The 15,780-nt window shown below is 45.8% G+C and overlaps 1 protein-coding gene across 4 annotated transcripts in view; it reads left to right on the top strand.

Annotated features, from left to right (window-relative positions):
• Window positions 1–419: 419 nt before the first annotated feature.
• VASH2 (vasohibin 2) overlaps window positions 420–15,780 on the top strand; it is a 57,243-nt gene continuing 41,882 nt past the window's right edge. The window contains exons 1-2 of one of the 4 annotated variants that reach the window (XM_069954316.1): window positions 420–506; window positions 8,619–9,084. In XM_069954316.1, coding sequence (XP_069810417.1) covers window positions 8,746–9,084 — 339 coding nt within the window. In that variant the 5' untranslated portion in view covers window positions 420–506; window positions 8,619–8,745. Of the gene's footprint in view, window positions 507–535; window positions 600–5,234; window positions 5,307–5,358; window positions 5,388–8,618; window positions 9,085–15,780 lie in introns of those variants that run through there. The other 3 variants (XM_069954319.1, XM_069954317.1, XM_069954318.1) reach the window with 3 other exon arrangements.

Genomic DNA, 15,780 nt, shown 5'->3' with positions numbered 1-15,780 from the left:
TGGCTTCTTTATGTGAGTACCCCTTTAAGGCAGAGGTCATAATTTGATGCCATCTTCAAACAATAAGAGAGTAATACTCCTTTAAATTGTGTGTGTGCATAAGAATACTCCTTTAAGGTGGGGGCAGAGTCCTCTAGCAATGAGCTAGGAATATCCCTTTAAGTTAAGGGTCCCAGAGGTGTACATCTCCTGTGGTTATTCCATACACGTATAAGGTAGGAGCGCCCCTTTAAGAAAGGAAATTGCCGCTATCTGATAGTCATGTGACCATTACTACAGACTCGTCTCCGCTGTTCCTCCCAGCCCGTAGCCCCGCCCCTCCCCAGTACACTCTCCGCTCATCCTGTCTCCTGTGGCCCCGCCCTTCTTTGTTGTGCTGGCCAATCAGCGGTGAGTAGCACGTCGCTGCTGCTGCTGCCGGGTGACACTGATACAATGTAACGTCCTGAGCGGTGAGCGGACGAGGATGGGGCACGGGGGCCCGGGGCCACACACACTGACTGCAGGTAACCGGGGGAGACACCGGGGAGAGGGGCGGGGGATGCCGCAGTCCTCACACAGCAGCCGCCTGTCACTGCTATAAATCCCCATTCTGTGAGGTGCGGGCACAATACGGGGGCACAATACGGGAGCACAATACGGGGGCACAGAGATGGCACAAGGATCGCAGTGTACAGAGCTGCACCCCGGGCTGGACCAGCCCCTCACCTGTCACTGCCAAGGTTATAGCTGCCATGTCTGTGCCATGTGAGGGGTGTGCCAGCTGTGTGATGGGCGATCAGCAACTCCTGCCTAAAGATAGGGAGAGCTGGATGTAGCCGAGATAGGGAGAGCTGGATGTATGCAAGATGGGGAGAGCTGGATGTAGCCGAGATAGGGAGAGCTGGATGTATGCAAGATGGGGAGAGCTGGATGTAGCCTAGATAGGGAGAGCTGGATGTATCCATGATAGGGAGAGCTGGATGTAGCCGAGATAGGGAGAGCTGGATGTAGCCGAGATAGGGAGAGCTGGATGTATCCATGATAGGGAGAGCTGGATGTATCCATGATAGGGAGAGCTGGATGTAGCCGAGATAGGGAGAGCTGGATGTATCCATGATAGGGAGAGCTGGATGTATCCATGATAGGGAGAGCTGGATGTAGCCGAGATAGGGAGAGCTGGATGTATCCATGATAGGGAGAGCTGGATGTAGCCGAGATAGGGAGAGATGGATGTAGCCGAGATAGGGAGAGCTGGATGTATCAAACATATAGATCAATGGATGTATCCAACATGTAGATAACAATGTATCCAAGATGGGGATTACTGGATGTATCTGATATATAGATGAATGGATGTATCCAACATATAAATAATAATGTATCCAGTATATAGATTTCTGGATGTATCCGACTCATAGATGACTGGATGTATCTAATCCGACTCCTAGATGACTGGATGTATCTGACACATGGCTCTGGATGTATCGGCCTTTGGCTATTTAGGCATGATGGGAGTTGTAGTGTTACACTAGCTGGTGATCGGGTTGGGGGATTGCCCACCAGTATGGTGCAGATGGCAGCTCTGGTGTTGCTGATGGGAAATCTCACCGGTCGCCATCAGTAATAGGAGACACATTTCCTCATATCTGGCTGCCTCCCCACACATGGACTGTATATATTATATATATATGTTCTGTATAGGGACATAGCTGAGCATTGTGCAGCACAAGATGTTCTGCAGCAGCCAGGGCGGTGTATACAGCATGCATTGCAGTATATACAGGAGGGTCTATAGCTGCTGCCCACATGGCCCCTTACTGTAGAGTTTTTATGGAGTCAGCGCGCAGGGTTAATAGATTGCAGCTGTGATACAGGATCCGGCAGTAATGTAACCTCCGAATAGCAGCAGAGTTATATTACTGCTGGATGTGGGACGGATCAGGTTACCCAGCACTGTCCACCATTGTAGAGCTGGGACACATGCCCATCCCATTACCACAGGCTACAGGGGCCATGTATATACTCTGTGCACAGCCCAGTCCTGCAGTGTATGTACGGCCGTCCCTGGAGAGGTATACAGCCCATATATCATACACTATAGATATAAGGAGGGATCTTACTGACCTGCTGCTGGTAATAATGTACAAGAGAACCCCAAAATATCATTCACCCACAGTCCACCACACTGAGATGGACCCTGAGCTGCAGCCGGTATTGTCCTCCAGAGCTGCACTCACTATTCTGCTGGTGGGGTCACTGTGTACATATATTACTTTACTGATCCTGAGTTACATCCTGTATTATACTCCAGAGCTGCACTCACTATTCTGCTGGTGGGGTCACTGTGTACATATATTACATTACTGATCCTGAGTTACATCTTATATTATACTCCGGAGCTGCACTCACTATTCTGCTTGTGTGGTCACTGTGTACATATATTACATTACTGATCCTGAGTTACATCCTATATTATACTCCAGAGCTGCACTCACTATTCTGCTGGTGGGGTCACTGTGTACATACATTACTGATCCTGAGTTACATCCTGTATTACACTCTATATCCTATGTTATGCTGTATATTATACTGTATTTTATATATTATGCTGTATATTATACTCTATATTGTATATTATGCTGTATAGTGTATATTATTCTGTATATAGTGTATGTTATGCTGTGTATAGTGTATGTTATGCTGTATATAGTGTATATTATGCTGTATATAGTGTATATTACTGTATAGTATATATTATGCTGTATATAGTGTATATTACTGTATAGTATATATATTATACTGTATACCTCTTGTAGATTTCTTCATAGCTTCGGGCAGCACTTAGCAGCTTAATGAATTACTTAATATCTTGTTATTATGGGAATCGTTTGCACTGGTTGCGGGAGCCCCCTATAATAACAGACTGGTGTGCGGGGAATTCAGGGTCCCTGCGGCCTCCCCCCTCCTGTATATAGTCTGGTACAGGTGACCCCCGGGGAGCTGTTACTGGTCCCTGCGGCCTCCTCCCCCCTCCTGTATATAGTCTGGTACAGGTGACCCCCGGGGAGCTGTTACTGGGTCCCTGCGGCCTCCTCCCCCCTCCTGTATATAGTCTGGTACAGGTGACCCCCGGGGAGCTGTTACTGGGTCCCTGCGGCCTCCCCCCCCTCCTGTATATAGTCTGGTACAGGTGACCCCCGGGGAGCTGTTACTGGGTCCCTGCGGCCTCCTCCCTCCTGTATATAGTCTGGTACAGGTGACCCCCGGGGAGCTGTTACTGGGTCCCTGCGGCCTCCCCCTCCTGTATATAGTCTGGTACAGGTGACCCCCGGGGAGCTGTTACTGGTCCCTGCGGCCTCCTCCCTCCTGTATATAGTCTGGTACAGGTGACCCCCGGGGAGCTGTTACTGGGTCCCTGCGGCCTCCTCCCTCCTGTATATAGTCTGGTACAGGTGACCCCCGGGGAGCTGTTACTGGGTCCCTGCGGCCCCCCCCCCCCCCCCTCCTGTATATAGTCTGGTACAGGTGACCCCCGGGGAGCTGTTACTGGTCCCTGCGGCCTCCCCCCTCCTGTATATAGTCTGGTACAGGTAACCCCCGGGGAGCTGTTACTGGGTCCCTGCGGCCTCCCCCTCCTGTATATAGTCTGGTACAGGTAACCCCCGGGGAGCTGTTACTGGGTCCCTGCGGCCTCCCCCCTCCTGTATATAGTCTGGTACAGGTGACCCCCGGGGAGCTGTTACTGGGTCCCTGCGGCCTCCTCCCTCCTGTATATAGTCTGGTACAGGTGACCCCCGGGGAGCTGTTACTGGGTCCCTGCGGCCTCCTCCCTCCTGTATATAGTCTGGTACAGGTGACCCCCGGGGAGCTGTTACTGGGTCCCTGCGGCCTCCCCTCTCCTGTGTATAGTCTGGTACAGGTAACCCCCGGGGAGCTGTTACTGGGTCCCTGCGGCCTCCTCCCCCCCTCCTGTATATAGTCTGGTACACGTGACCCCCGGGGAGCTGTTACTGGGTCCCTGCGGCCTCCTCCCTCCTGTATATAGTCTGGTACAGGTGACCCCCGGGGAGCTGTTACTGGGTCCCTGCGGCCTCCTCCCTCCTGTATATAGTCTGGTACAGGTGACCCCCGGGGAGCTGTTACTGGGTCCCTGCGGCCTCCTCCCTCCTGTATATAGTCTGGTACAGGTGACCCCCGGGGAGCTGTTACTGGTCCCTGCGGCCTCCTCCCCCCTCCTGTATATAGTCTGGTACAGGTGACCCCCGGGGAGCTGTTACTGGGTCCCTGCGGCCTCCCCCTCCTGTATATAGTCTGGTACAGGTGACCCCCGGGGAGCTGTTACTGGGTCCCTGCGGCCTCCCCCCTCCTGTATATAGTCTGGTACAGGTGACCCCCGGGGAGCTGTTACTGGGTCCCTGCGGCCTCCTCCCTCCTGTATATAGTCTGGTACAGGTGACCCCCGGGGAGCTGTTACTGGGTCCCTGCGGCCTCCCCCTCCTGTATATAGTCTGGTACAGGTAACCCCCGGGGAGCTGTTACTGGGTCCCTGCGGCCTCCTCCCCCCCTCCTGTATATAGTCTGGTACAGGTGACCCCCGGGGAGCTGTTACTGGGTCCCTGCGGCCTCCTCCCTCCTGTATATAGTCTGGTACAGGTGACCCCCGGGGAGCTGTTACTGGGTCCCTGCGGCCTCCCCCCTCCTGTATATAGTCTGGTACAGGTGACCCCCGGGGAGCTGTTACTGGGTCCCTCCCATAGCAATAGTGAGAGATTGCCATAACAATGTGACATTAGGGGATGCTACTTAAGGGGAACTCCATTATCAGCGGGCTACACTGGTCTCATCGCTGTGCACTATATATCTGCCTCACAAGGCAGGGGGAACATTGCTGCCAGAGACCCCGGTGACTGAGTGACTGACAGAGAGGTACAAACAAAGCCCAAAGACAAAAGAGGGGCAACAGAAAAGAGACCCACTGCAATCAGGAGCTGGGTGAAGCACTCAGCAGGGCACTTCACTCCCTGACCAGCCACAAGATCTGGCTGATTTGCACTATAGAATATAATGAATTAAATAAGTCAGATTTGATTGACAGGTGGAGTGTGGAGGCCATTACAGAATAAATGTCAGGAGTGAGACCAGAGCCCTGCTTGGCTCAGTATCACAGACTACTGATAGGCTGAAGGGTCTACATGAAGCTTGTGCGGCAGGTCATGTGATTCCCCCCATGTGATTGCTCCTAGTGCTGCCGCATGGACCGGAGCAACTGCCACCGAATGGGGATAAAGAAGCAGCCAGTAACTCCCTGGTAGTACAAGCAGACAGTAAGTCCCTGGTAGTACAAGCAGACAGTAAGTCCCTGGTAGTACAAGCAGACAGTAAGTCCCTGGTAGTACAAGCAGACAGTAAGTCCCTGGTAGTACATCTGAAGAGCCACAGAAGGATCTGTAGTGTAGAGCAATGGTGTATTAATTGGAGGATCAGCATTGTAGTGTAGTGGTGAGCTGATTGAAGGATCAGCAGTGCAGTGTGGTTATGAGATGATTGGAGGATCAGCAGTGTGGTGTGAGCTGATTGGAGGATCAGCAGTGTAGTGTGGTGATTGGAGGATCAGCAGTGTGGTGTGAGCTGATTGGAGGATCAGCAGTGTAGTGTGGTGATTGGAGGATCAGCAGTGTAGTGTGGTGGTGAGCTGATTGAAGGATCAGCAGTGCAGTGTGGTTATGAGATGATTGGAGGATCAGCAGTGTGGTGTGAGCTGATTGGAGGATCAGCAGTGTAGTGTGGTGATTGGAGGATCAGCAGTGTAGTGTGGTGTGAGCTGATTGGAGGATCAGCAGTGTAGTGTGGTGATTGGAGGATCAGCAGTGTGGTGTGAGCTGATTGGAGGATCAGCAGTGTAGTGTGGTGATTGGAGGATCAGCAGTGTAGTGTGGTGGTGAGCTGATTGGAGGATCAGCAGTGTGGTGTGAGCTGATTGGAGGATCAGCAGTGTAGTGTGGTGATTGGAGGATCAGCAGTGTAGTGTGGTGGTGAGCTGATTGGAGGATCAGCAGTGTGGTGTGAGCTGATTGGAGGATCAGCAGTGTGGTGTGAGCTGATTGGAGGATCATCAGTCCTTGCAGCCTCCTCACATCCGACCAGACCCGGCTCTATACACTTGGTAGCAGTTGTATTTGCGGCTGGCTGTATACTCTGCTGGGGGAGAGAAGTGTGAGACGCGTTTCGCTCCCTCTGTGCAGCAGCTGCCGCGTCTTGTAAAGGTTACACCAGAAATCAGGCGTAAGAAGAGCGGCGGCCGTCGCAGGACCGACTGCTGGAAATAATAGACTGACTGGAGATGGGAATGTCAGCGCCCTTTGGCTTCATTATATTGATATTATTCTGTATGATTTCATATCGTATTTGTCTGCTGGGCCAGCTATCAAAAATAACAACACCCTTCCCGTATACATGGGGGTATATGTACATGGTATATATGGTAGCATTATTTCTGCACAGTATACAGTATGTGTTGGTATTACTTGTACGTGGTATGGACTGTAGCGTTGTCTATGGTAGTATTATTCACCCATTTTATATATTGTGATGTTATTTGTATACAGTTTAAACAGTGGTAATATACACACAGTATACACGGTATATATGGTATTATTTCTGCATGGTATATATGGTAGTGCTATTTGTGCATAGTATATATCGTAGTATTATTTGTGCATGGTATACTGTATATGGTAGTATTTGTGCATGGTATATACGGTAGTATTCTTTGTGCATGGTATATACGGTAGTATTATTTGTGCATGGTATATACGGTAGTATTATTTGTGCATGGTATACTGTATATGGTAGTATTCGTGCATGGTATATACGGTAGTATTATTTGTGCATGGTATATACGGTAGTATTTGTGCATGATACATATGGTAGTATTGTACACTCTGCATGTGAAAGTGTTATTTGTGCAGAGTATATACTGTATGGTGTTATTACTGCACAGTATATAAAGTGGTATTAATTATGCACAGTAAAGTCAGTGTATGGTTGTATTTGTTCATGACAGATTAAAGTCTTGGTACATAGTATATACGGTAATATTGCTTGTGTGTAGTACCTTATGTATACAGTATGTTGGTATTATATGTGTATAGTATATATGATGCAATTATTTCTATATATTGCTTTAATTGTGCTGGGTACATGCAGTAGTTTTATTTGTGCACAATATAGATGGTAGCATTATTTGTTCATTATATATATGAAGGTATTGTGCACAGTATATATGTCGTAGACTTTGTGTGTATGTAGAATATACAAGTGGTATATGTGCATGTATATATGGTGCCAGAATTTGTATATGCGGTATATATACACAGTAAATATAGTAGTATTGTTTGGGCACAATATAGATGGTGGTGGTATTTGTGCATAGTATATGTGGTGCTAGAATTTGTACATAGTATATATGGTGGTATTATTTGGGCACAGTATACATGGTCTTAGAATTTGTTCATGCTGGTATATATACACAATATATATGGCAGTATTATTTTGGCACAATATATATGGTGGTATTATTTGGGCACAGTATACATGGTCTTAGAATTTGTTCATGGTATATATACACAATATATATGGCGGTATTATTTTGGCACAGTATAGATGGTGATATTATTTTTGGACACTTTGGCCCATTAATCTCAGACTAATCCATGGTGCATAATAATACTAATAGTACATAATAGTGCATAATAATAATACTAATACTAATAGTAGACATTCCCATGTTTCTGGGCCTGTATCGCTGCTTTTGTGTGCAGATAGTTATTTTGCAGTAAGATGGATACATGGGCGGCACCTTCTTTATCCCTCTGGCGATCTTCCTCCTGTGTGTGCGCCCCAGGAGTCACGGGGTTAATGGCGGTCTTCCTATTTCAGTAACAATGGTCTTATTTTCGGAGCACTGTAGTCTTCTGACTTATTTGGTTACAGTCATTGCCTCGAAATTCTCTTCTTCTTGGGTTTTCTTTATGTCTTCAAAAAGCGTAGGTTTCCTTTATGTTTGCTTCCTGGTGTCATAATAGTTATTTTATTGCATTATTATGTTGTGTATATAATAGTCTAACATTTTAAGGGGCACTTCACCCAAAATATTTTCTTTCAAATCAACTGGTGCCAAAAAGTGCCAGAGATTTGTAATTTACTTCTAATATTTACTTTTTTTTTTTTTTTTTTTACTTATCAGCTGCTGTATGTCCTGCAGGAAGTGGTGTATTCTCTCCAGTCTGACACAGTGCTCTCTGCTGCCACCTCTGTCCATGTCAGGAACTGTCCAGATCAGTAGCAAATCCCCATAGAAAACCTCTCCTGCTCTCCAGACTGGAAAGAATACACCACGTCCTGCTGGACATACAGCAGCTGATAAGTACTGGAAGACTTAAGATTTTTTTTTTTTTAATAGAAGTAAATTACAAATCTCTGTCACTTTCTGGCACCAGTTGATTTGAAAAAAATTTTTTGGTAAACAACTCCTTTAAAAGGGAATCTGTCCTCACTTTCATGCTGCCTGAACCCAGAGTCAATGGGGCTGACATTATAACAAAAACATAATTTTTTATTTATTTTTTTCTTTGCAGGTGTCCTGGATGTGACTGTTGTCTTTGTGCCTTCCTCATGTGCTGTGGATAGAGTATAAAGATGGGCGTTAAACCTCCCAGGATCTAATCACACCGACCCTCGGTGACCGGGCCGCTCTTTCTCACCATGACGGGCTCTAGTTCCACCTTCCACCGTGCCCACAGTAAGCATTGCCACCATCAGAATGTCGGGACAAAGACTAGTAAGCCCATGCGCTCCCGGAGCCTTCATGACCGCCCCTTGGCCTCTTCCCTTACGCCGGCTCCGGCCAGCGCCTCCGGGAATAGCTCAGGTGGCTTCTCGGAAGAAGAGGACAAAGAGGTGGGGGCGCTCTTCTACGTCAATAAGAGTGGCTTTCCCATTGACAGTCAGACCTGGGAGAGAATGTGGACCCACGTAGCCAAAGTCCATCCTGAGGGAAAGGATATGGTGGACAGAATACGGAACGCCACTCTGCTTCCCAAGGTGAGTGCCCTGTAGAAGACTTTCGTATGTGGACGTGTAAGGTATACCAATATGGCTGCCATTTCAGCTTACTTTCTTTGTTTAAAACCTGTCTGGTTTTGTTAAATTAACCCTTCAGAGTAGTGACAGGTGATGTGCTGTTATTGAGCCCCTGAGAGTTCCATTCATGGTGCACAGCTATTACTCATAATCAGGGGGCGGGGCAAAGCTGGGATGTTTAGCAGTAGTACACACACACGACTTCCTTTCACTTACTTCTTCCATCACATGGTGCCAGTGACTGTTCTGGGCAGTGTCGGACTGGGGTATCTGGGGGCCCATCAATGAAGAACCAGTGAGAAACGACATGTCAGTCAGTGTTAGTGCAGGTTCTAAAGCTGGGGGCCCACCGGAGGATCCTCTGGTACTCTGGTGGGCCAGTCCGACATTGGTTCTGGGGGAGGATTTACACAGTACATCACTATAGGTGGTATGTGGAGGTGAAGGGGTTACTGATGCATTGGGTTTGCAAGGTGCTATATGAGCAGAAAGGAAAGAAACAGCAACAATGGAGTTCAAGGGAGGAAGAGATTACACTGCAGCACAATGTTTAGGTACACTGCAGTTTACACAAGGGTCATCTGCCCAGAGCTGTATGGGTGGTAAGAGATGAAAAGGAAGCCTTCATTTACCTTGTAGGATCAATGGAAATCGTGTTTAGCAGAGAAACGGCTTGGCTTGCAGGTTCAATACAAATCCCAGGCTTGCTTTCTATCTCTCCTGCACATAGCACATGCTAACCCCCACCCCCACTTCCTGTAATCCGTCTTGCTGAGGCTGTTACTAGAGACAGATTTTACATAACAACAGACAGTGGAAAACAGATTACAGAGAAGTGAGGCACCTAGTGCCCATATGTCTGCAGAGTCCTGTGTTGCTGCACAGCTAGAGAGATTATTCCTGATTCCAGGTATAGATAAAGTAGTAAGGCACTATCTAGAAAAGCTGGGTGATAACCCCGGGTGAACTCAGAGCTCAGTTACAGATTTATTGCCCTGTGGTCACCAGTCATGTCTTATTACACAGTTGTCTCCATTGTTCCCAATCACAAGTTAATGGAGTCACCAGCGTAACATGTGATCATTAGCTTTCTGTTTCCTGATGAGAATATGCTTCATAGGAGAAGATTGTTTTATAGATAGATAGATAGATAGATAGATAGATAGATAGGAGATGGATACATAGATAGATAGGAGATGGATATATAGATGGATGGATGGATGGATGGATGGATGGATGGATGGATGGATGGATGGATGGATGGATGGATGGATGGATGGATGGATGGATGGATGGATGGATGGATGGATGGATGGATGGATGGATGGATGGATGGATGGATGGATGGATGGATAGGAGATAGATAGGAGATAGATAGGAGATAGATAGGAGATAGATAGGAGATAGATAGGAGATAGATAGGAGATAGATAGGAGATAGATAGGAGATAGATAGGAGATAGATAGGAGATAGATAGGAGATAGATAGGAGATAGATAGGAGATAGATAGGAGATAGATAGGAGATAGATAGGAGATAGATAGGAGATAGATAGGAGATAGATAGGAGATAGATAGGAGATAGATAGGAGATAGATAGGAGATAGATAGGAGATAGATAGGAGATAGATAGGAGATAGATAGGAGATAGATAGGAGATAGATAGGAGATAGATAGGAGATAGATAGGAGATAGATAGGAGATGGATGGATAGATAGGAGATAGATAGGAGATGGATGGATAGATAGGAGATAGATAGGAGATGGATGGATAGATAGGAGATAGATAGGAGATGGATGGATAGATAGGAGATAGATAGGAGATGGATGGATAGATAGGAGATAGATAGGAGATGGATGGATAGATAGGAGATAGATAGGAGATGGATAGGAGATGGATGGATAGGAGATGGGTGGATAGATAGGAGATAGATAATAGATAGATAGATAGACAATAGATAGGAGATAGATAGATATTATGCAACAGGTAGAGAGACAAAATTTTAGAGAACATTGGTCTCGACCAGGGGTATGGAACCTGCAGCCCTCCAGCTGTTGCAAAACCACAATTCCTATCATGCTTGGATAATGTTCTGGCTCTCCAGGCATGATGGGAATTGTAGTTTTGCAGCAGTTGGAGGGCCGCAGGTTCCCCATCCGTGGCTGAGACTGAGATCCCGGTTACCACCTTTGTGTTCTTTTAATTTCCAGGCGTTAAATTTAGAACAATAATGTAAAATCAACAATACGGATGTGAGACAACACAAACATTCCATCTGCCTTGTGACTGTGGGGGAGGGTTATTCTTATTCAAGATACATAGAAGTCTCTACATTTTATCTTTGGGAAGTGGGACAGTTTTTGAGCTCATAAGTGATCTTAAAGGGGTTGTTTACCAAAAATATTTTTCTTTCAGATAAACTGGTTCCAGAAAGTGGCAGAGATTTGTAATTTACTTCTATTAAAAATTATTTTGTCTTCCAGTACTTATCAGCTGCTGTAAGTACTGCAGGAAGTGATGTATTCTTTCCAGTCTGACACAGTGCTTTCTGCTGCCACCTCTGTCCATGTCAGGAACTGCCCAGAGCAACAGAAAACCCTCCTGCTCTCCAGACTGGAAAGAATACACTTCCTGCAGGACATACAGCAGCTTAAAAGTACTGGAAGACTGTAGATGTTTTATTAGAACTAAATTACAAATCTCTGGCACTTTCTGGCCTCAGTTTATTTAAAGGTTTAAAACTGGGGTGAGCTAATTTTCCATTTTACTACCTATATTATAAAATCCTGAAATCTTACAATTTTCGGTCTGACCACTAGGTCTAAAACGTTGAGACTTCCTCTTGTTTCTGTGATGATAAGTAGGAGGCTGCTGTAAAGTGATCTGTATAGAATTACAGCACTGGGTGACAACAGCAGTTCAGCCTTCCCTTTCCTGTAGTGTGACCTTTTCAGAGGTCACAGAGCATGCTTACAGATATGCCCCATTACTGGACATGTTCATTGTGCCTATGTCCATAGGGCTTGCCGTAAAGCATATCGCTAAATGCTGTTAATGGGGTTATCCAGGATTAGAGAAACATGGCCGCTTTCTTCTAGAAACAGCACCACTCTTGTCCATAGTGTGTGTATAGTATTGCAGATCAGTTGTATTGATGTTAATTACTATTTCAGGGTTAGGATTATTATCATTTAAGGGGTATTCCACTCAAAAATAACTTTTAATATGTTGCTGCCCCTGGTGTTACTAACAATTCCTTCCATACTTGTTCCCTATTCAGTCTCCTTCCCCCAGTTCTTAGCTGCTGCTTTCTGCTGAAAACACAAAAATCTGTGTGTGAGCTTTTTTCTCGGTCTCCCCCTCCTTTCTGAAACAGCTAATGTAAACAATTCCCTGGCAGGCTTTATCTGCAACTTTGTAGCTCCTTTGTAATGCTAGGAAGGATAATCTGAGGTAAAGTTGCTGATGAACTCACTGTGATTAATCCTCCTGACATTACTGTTGCTACAAAGTTGCAGATAGGGACTTGTTTACATCAGCCGTCTCAGAAGGGAGGAGGGGGAGACAGAGAGAGAGGCTCACACACAGATTTTTGTGTCTTCAGCAGAAAGCAGTAGCTCAGAACTGGGGGGAGGAGACCGAACAGATAATAACAAGTATGGGAGGAATTTTTAGTCTCACCATAGGCAGCAACATAGCAAAAGTTATGGAATACCCTTTTAAGCGAATGTCAGGATAGCTGCTCCTGTAATAGCATACTACAAATGTAATAAAATTACAGTCAGAAAATAGAAACAGATTAGAAAAAAAGGGACCATGTTGCTGTACCTGTGTCTGATTAGTAAAAAAAACTATAGGCAATAAATTCCCTTTAAATTCATAGGCTATAAGGACAAGCACTGGATTACACATAGGAGAAGCAGGACTTTCTTCTGCAGTATAATATCCAGTGTTGCTGATACATTATAAATGACTGCACACTCCTGTGCTGCTGGATATACTATTGCCTCCATCTGTCTCTGTGTGGTCTCCTGATTGACTCCTTGTGCTGCTCGCCCCCCTCTTGTTTGGGCTCCTCGGCCTCTTCTAGCCAAAATCTGACCCAGCAGGGCTCTGTGAGAGTGCTCATAGTATCACTGACCGCACTCGTCTATGAGTCACTGATAATAGATGCGGCGCGGGTTGTTTTCATTCACTCCCGCCGTTTATTGTCTCTGAAAGCAGTGAGTAATGCGGACGCGTCTTCCTGTGTGCCGGGAAATGCCATGTGTTTTCTAGCACCAGTAACCTGGAGGGCTTCACTCAACCTGGTCCTATGGAACACTAAACACACGTTTGGTCCCTGTCAGACACCATTACTAAAAGGGGTACTCCAGTGAAAATCTTTTTCTTTTAAATTAACTGGTTTCAGAAAGTTATATAGATTTGTAATTTACTTCTATTTAAAAATCTCCAGTCTTCCAGTACTTATCAGCTGCTGTATGTCCTGCTGGAAATGTTGTTTTCTTTCCAGTGCTACCACCTCTGTCCATGTCAGGAACTGTCCAGAGCAGCAGCAAATCCCCATAGAAAACCTCTCCTGCTCTGGACAGTTCCTGACATGGACGGAGGTGTCAGCAGAGAGCACTGTGTCAGACTGGAAAGAATACACCACTTCCTGCAGGACATGTAGCAGCTGATAAGTATGGGGAAACTTGAGATTTTTAAGAAGTAGTAAATTACAAATCTATACAACTTTCTGAAACCAGATGATTTTTGTTGGGTACCCCTTTACTAATGGTTTATATTTTTAGATTGTTATGAACTAATAACTGTTATGCTGCGGGAGACTAGATAGGCAGGAATAATAGAGGAACAACATGAGAAAAGATGCTGAAAGTGGAAGTGTAGAGAGGTCAGGGGATGGGACAGGTGCTGCTGTAGAAGAACACACCCAGCCATCTGCTCTATGGACAGAGGGAGACAGGTGCTGGCGGCTTGAATTATCAGAATCCTCACTATATATATCGTGTACCTCAGAGCTGCGCTCCATTTAGTAACCAGGCTGTAATGTTGGGGGATATGAGAGAATTGTGACTCCGGCAGCAGCTGCCGCATCGGCTTAAATTCCAGGAGAAGCATAAAATCCCATTAGAGGGTATGAGGGCGGATATGAGGATGTTCTGTGGTGTTTGCTGCATTGATTCCATGTTATTCAGTATTAGAGAGGGCCTTAGAATTCGTGGTATTTATTACATCACCGTCTTAAAGGGACAGTCCCATCAGATATGGTCCGTTTACACGAAGCTATAAGTCGCCCAATCGATCGTTTAACGATTTTGAAGCAACGATTTGGTCATTATAACGATCAGCGTTTAGTCGAATAAATCATTAGAAAAATCGATATTGCGATCGTTTTTAATATCGCTTAAGCCCATCTCACACATAGGGTGAATCTTTGAAAGACTGTTTACACTAAGTGAACTGCGAATTTTTAGCAAACGACCAACGACGATTTGAGAACATGTTGAAAGATCACAATGAACGATTTCTCGCTCGTTGCTTGATCGTCTGCTGTGTTTACACGAGCCGATTATCACCTAAATGCGATCGTTATTGTGAAAATTCGAACGATAATTGTTCAGTGTAAACATTTCTGCAAATACACTCATTTACCAAACTTGTCTCCTTCTCCTGATATGCTGCTTCCTTTTTCCTTCCGTTGTTGACAGCTCGTTGTCTAGGTTACCGATGACCACTCTACTCTAAAAGCAGTGGTCTGGCTTACTAAACATGGTGTAAAGTGAAACTGGCTCAGTTGCCCCTAGCAACCAATCAGATTCCACCTTTCATTTTCCAAAGAGTCTGTGAGGAATAAAAGGAGGAATCTGATTGGTTGCTAGGGGCAACTGAGCCAGTTTCACTTTACACCATGTTTGATAAATCTCCCTCTATATCTCTATAAATTTATACTATAGCTATACATGCAGCAGATAGACCACTGCTTTTAGAGCAGAGCGGTGGTCGGTAACCTAAACAAAGAGATGTCAACAATGGAAGGGAAAGAGCAGCGTATCAGGGGAAGGAGACAAGTTTGCTAAAGGATTGTATTTGTCCTACAAGTATAACTGTATTAGTTGAGATGGGAATATCCCTTTTAAAAATTTACCTATTAGGTTTTGATACTGTTATGTGACGGCCTTGAACCCTCCATATTGTTTTCCTTTTGATGGAGACCTCATAGACACACGACGAGAGGAGAGATGATGTCCGGCAGGGTTAGGCGTGAGAGACCAGGGCATGTGCTTGGGCGGACTTCATATCCTGACCACAGAGCAGCGTGTGATCCATCCACAGGGGTCCCACGTGTCCGTCATGCTGACCTTCTCACATCCTAATGTACATCACATGGTGCCGTCAGTGTGTAGTTTTTCCACAATATGGCTGGAAAAAAAGTCTGCAGCAGGATTTTCCAGTTTCATGTTCTAGGCTGCTGACTCTTCCATAGCTGTTATATAGCAAAGGAGACCCAAGGTGCCTCTCATATATCTGACTGTGCTTCCATAATATAAAAAATGCGTAATTCTAAGGTGCAAAGCGTCAAAGAGGTGTTCCCTAAGCTCCTAAGGGCTATAACGCCTCCTCGCTCCCCTTCCCATCAATATTCCCACTTAATAGAC

The sequence above is a fragment of the Dendropsophus ebraccatus genome, chromosome 15 (genome assembly GCF_027789765.1).
Source record: "Dendropsophus ebraccatus isolate aDenEbr1 chromosome 15, aDenEbr1.pat, whole genome shotgun sequence".
In the NCBI taxonomy this organism is placed as follows: domain Eukaryota; kingdom Metazoa; phylum Chordata; class Amphibia; order Anura; family Hylidae; genus Dendropsophus; species Dendropsophus ebraccatus.
The sequence above is the reverse complement of the archived record's forward strand: the minus strand, read 5'-3'. Positions and strand labels throughout refer to the sequence as shown.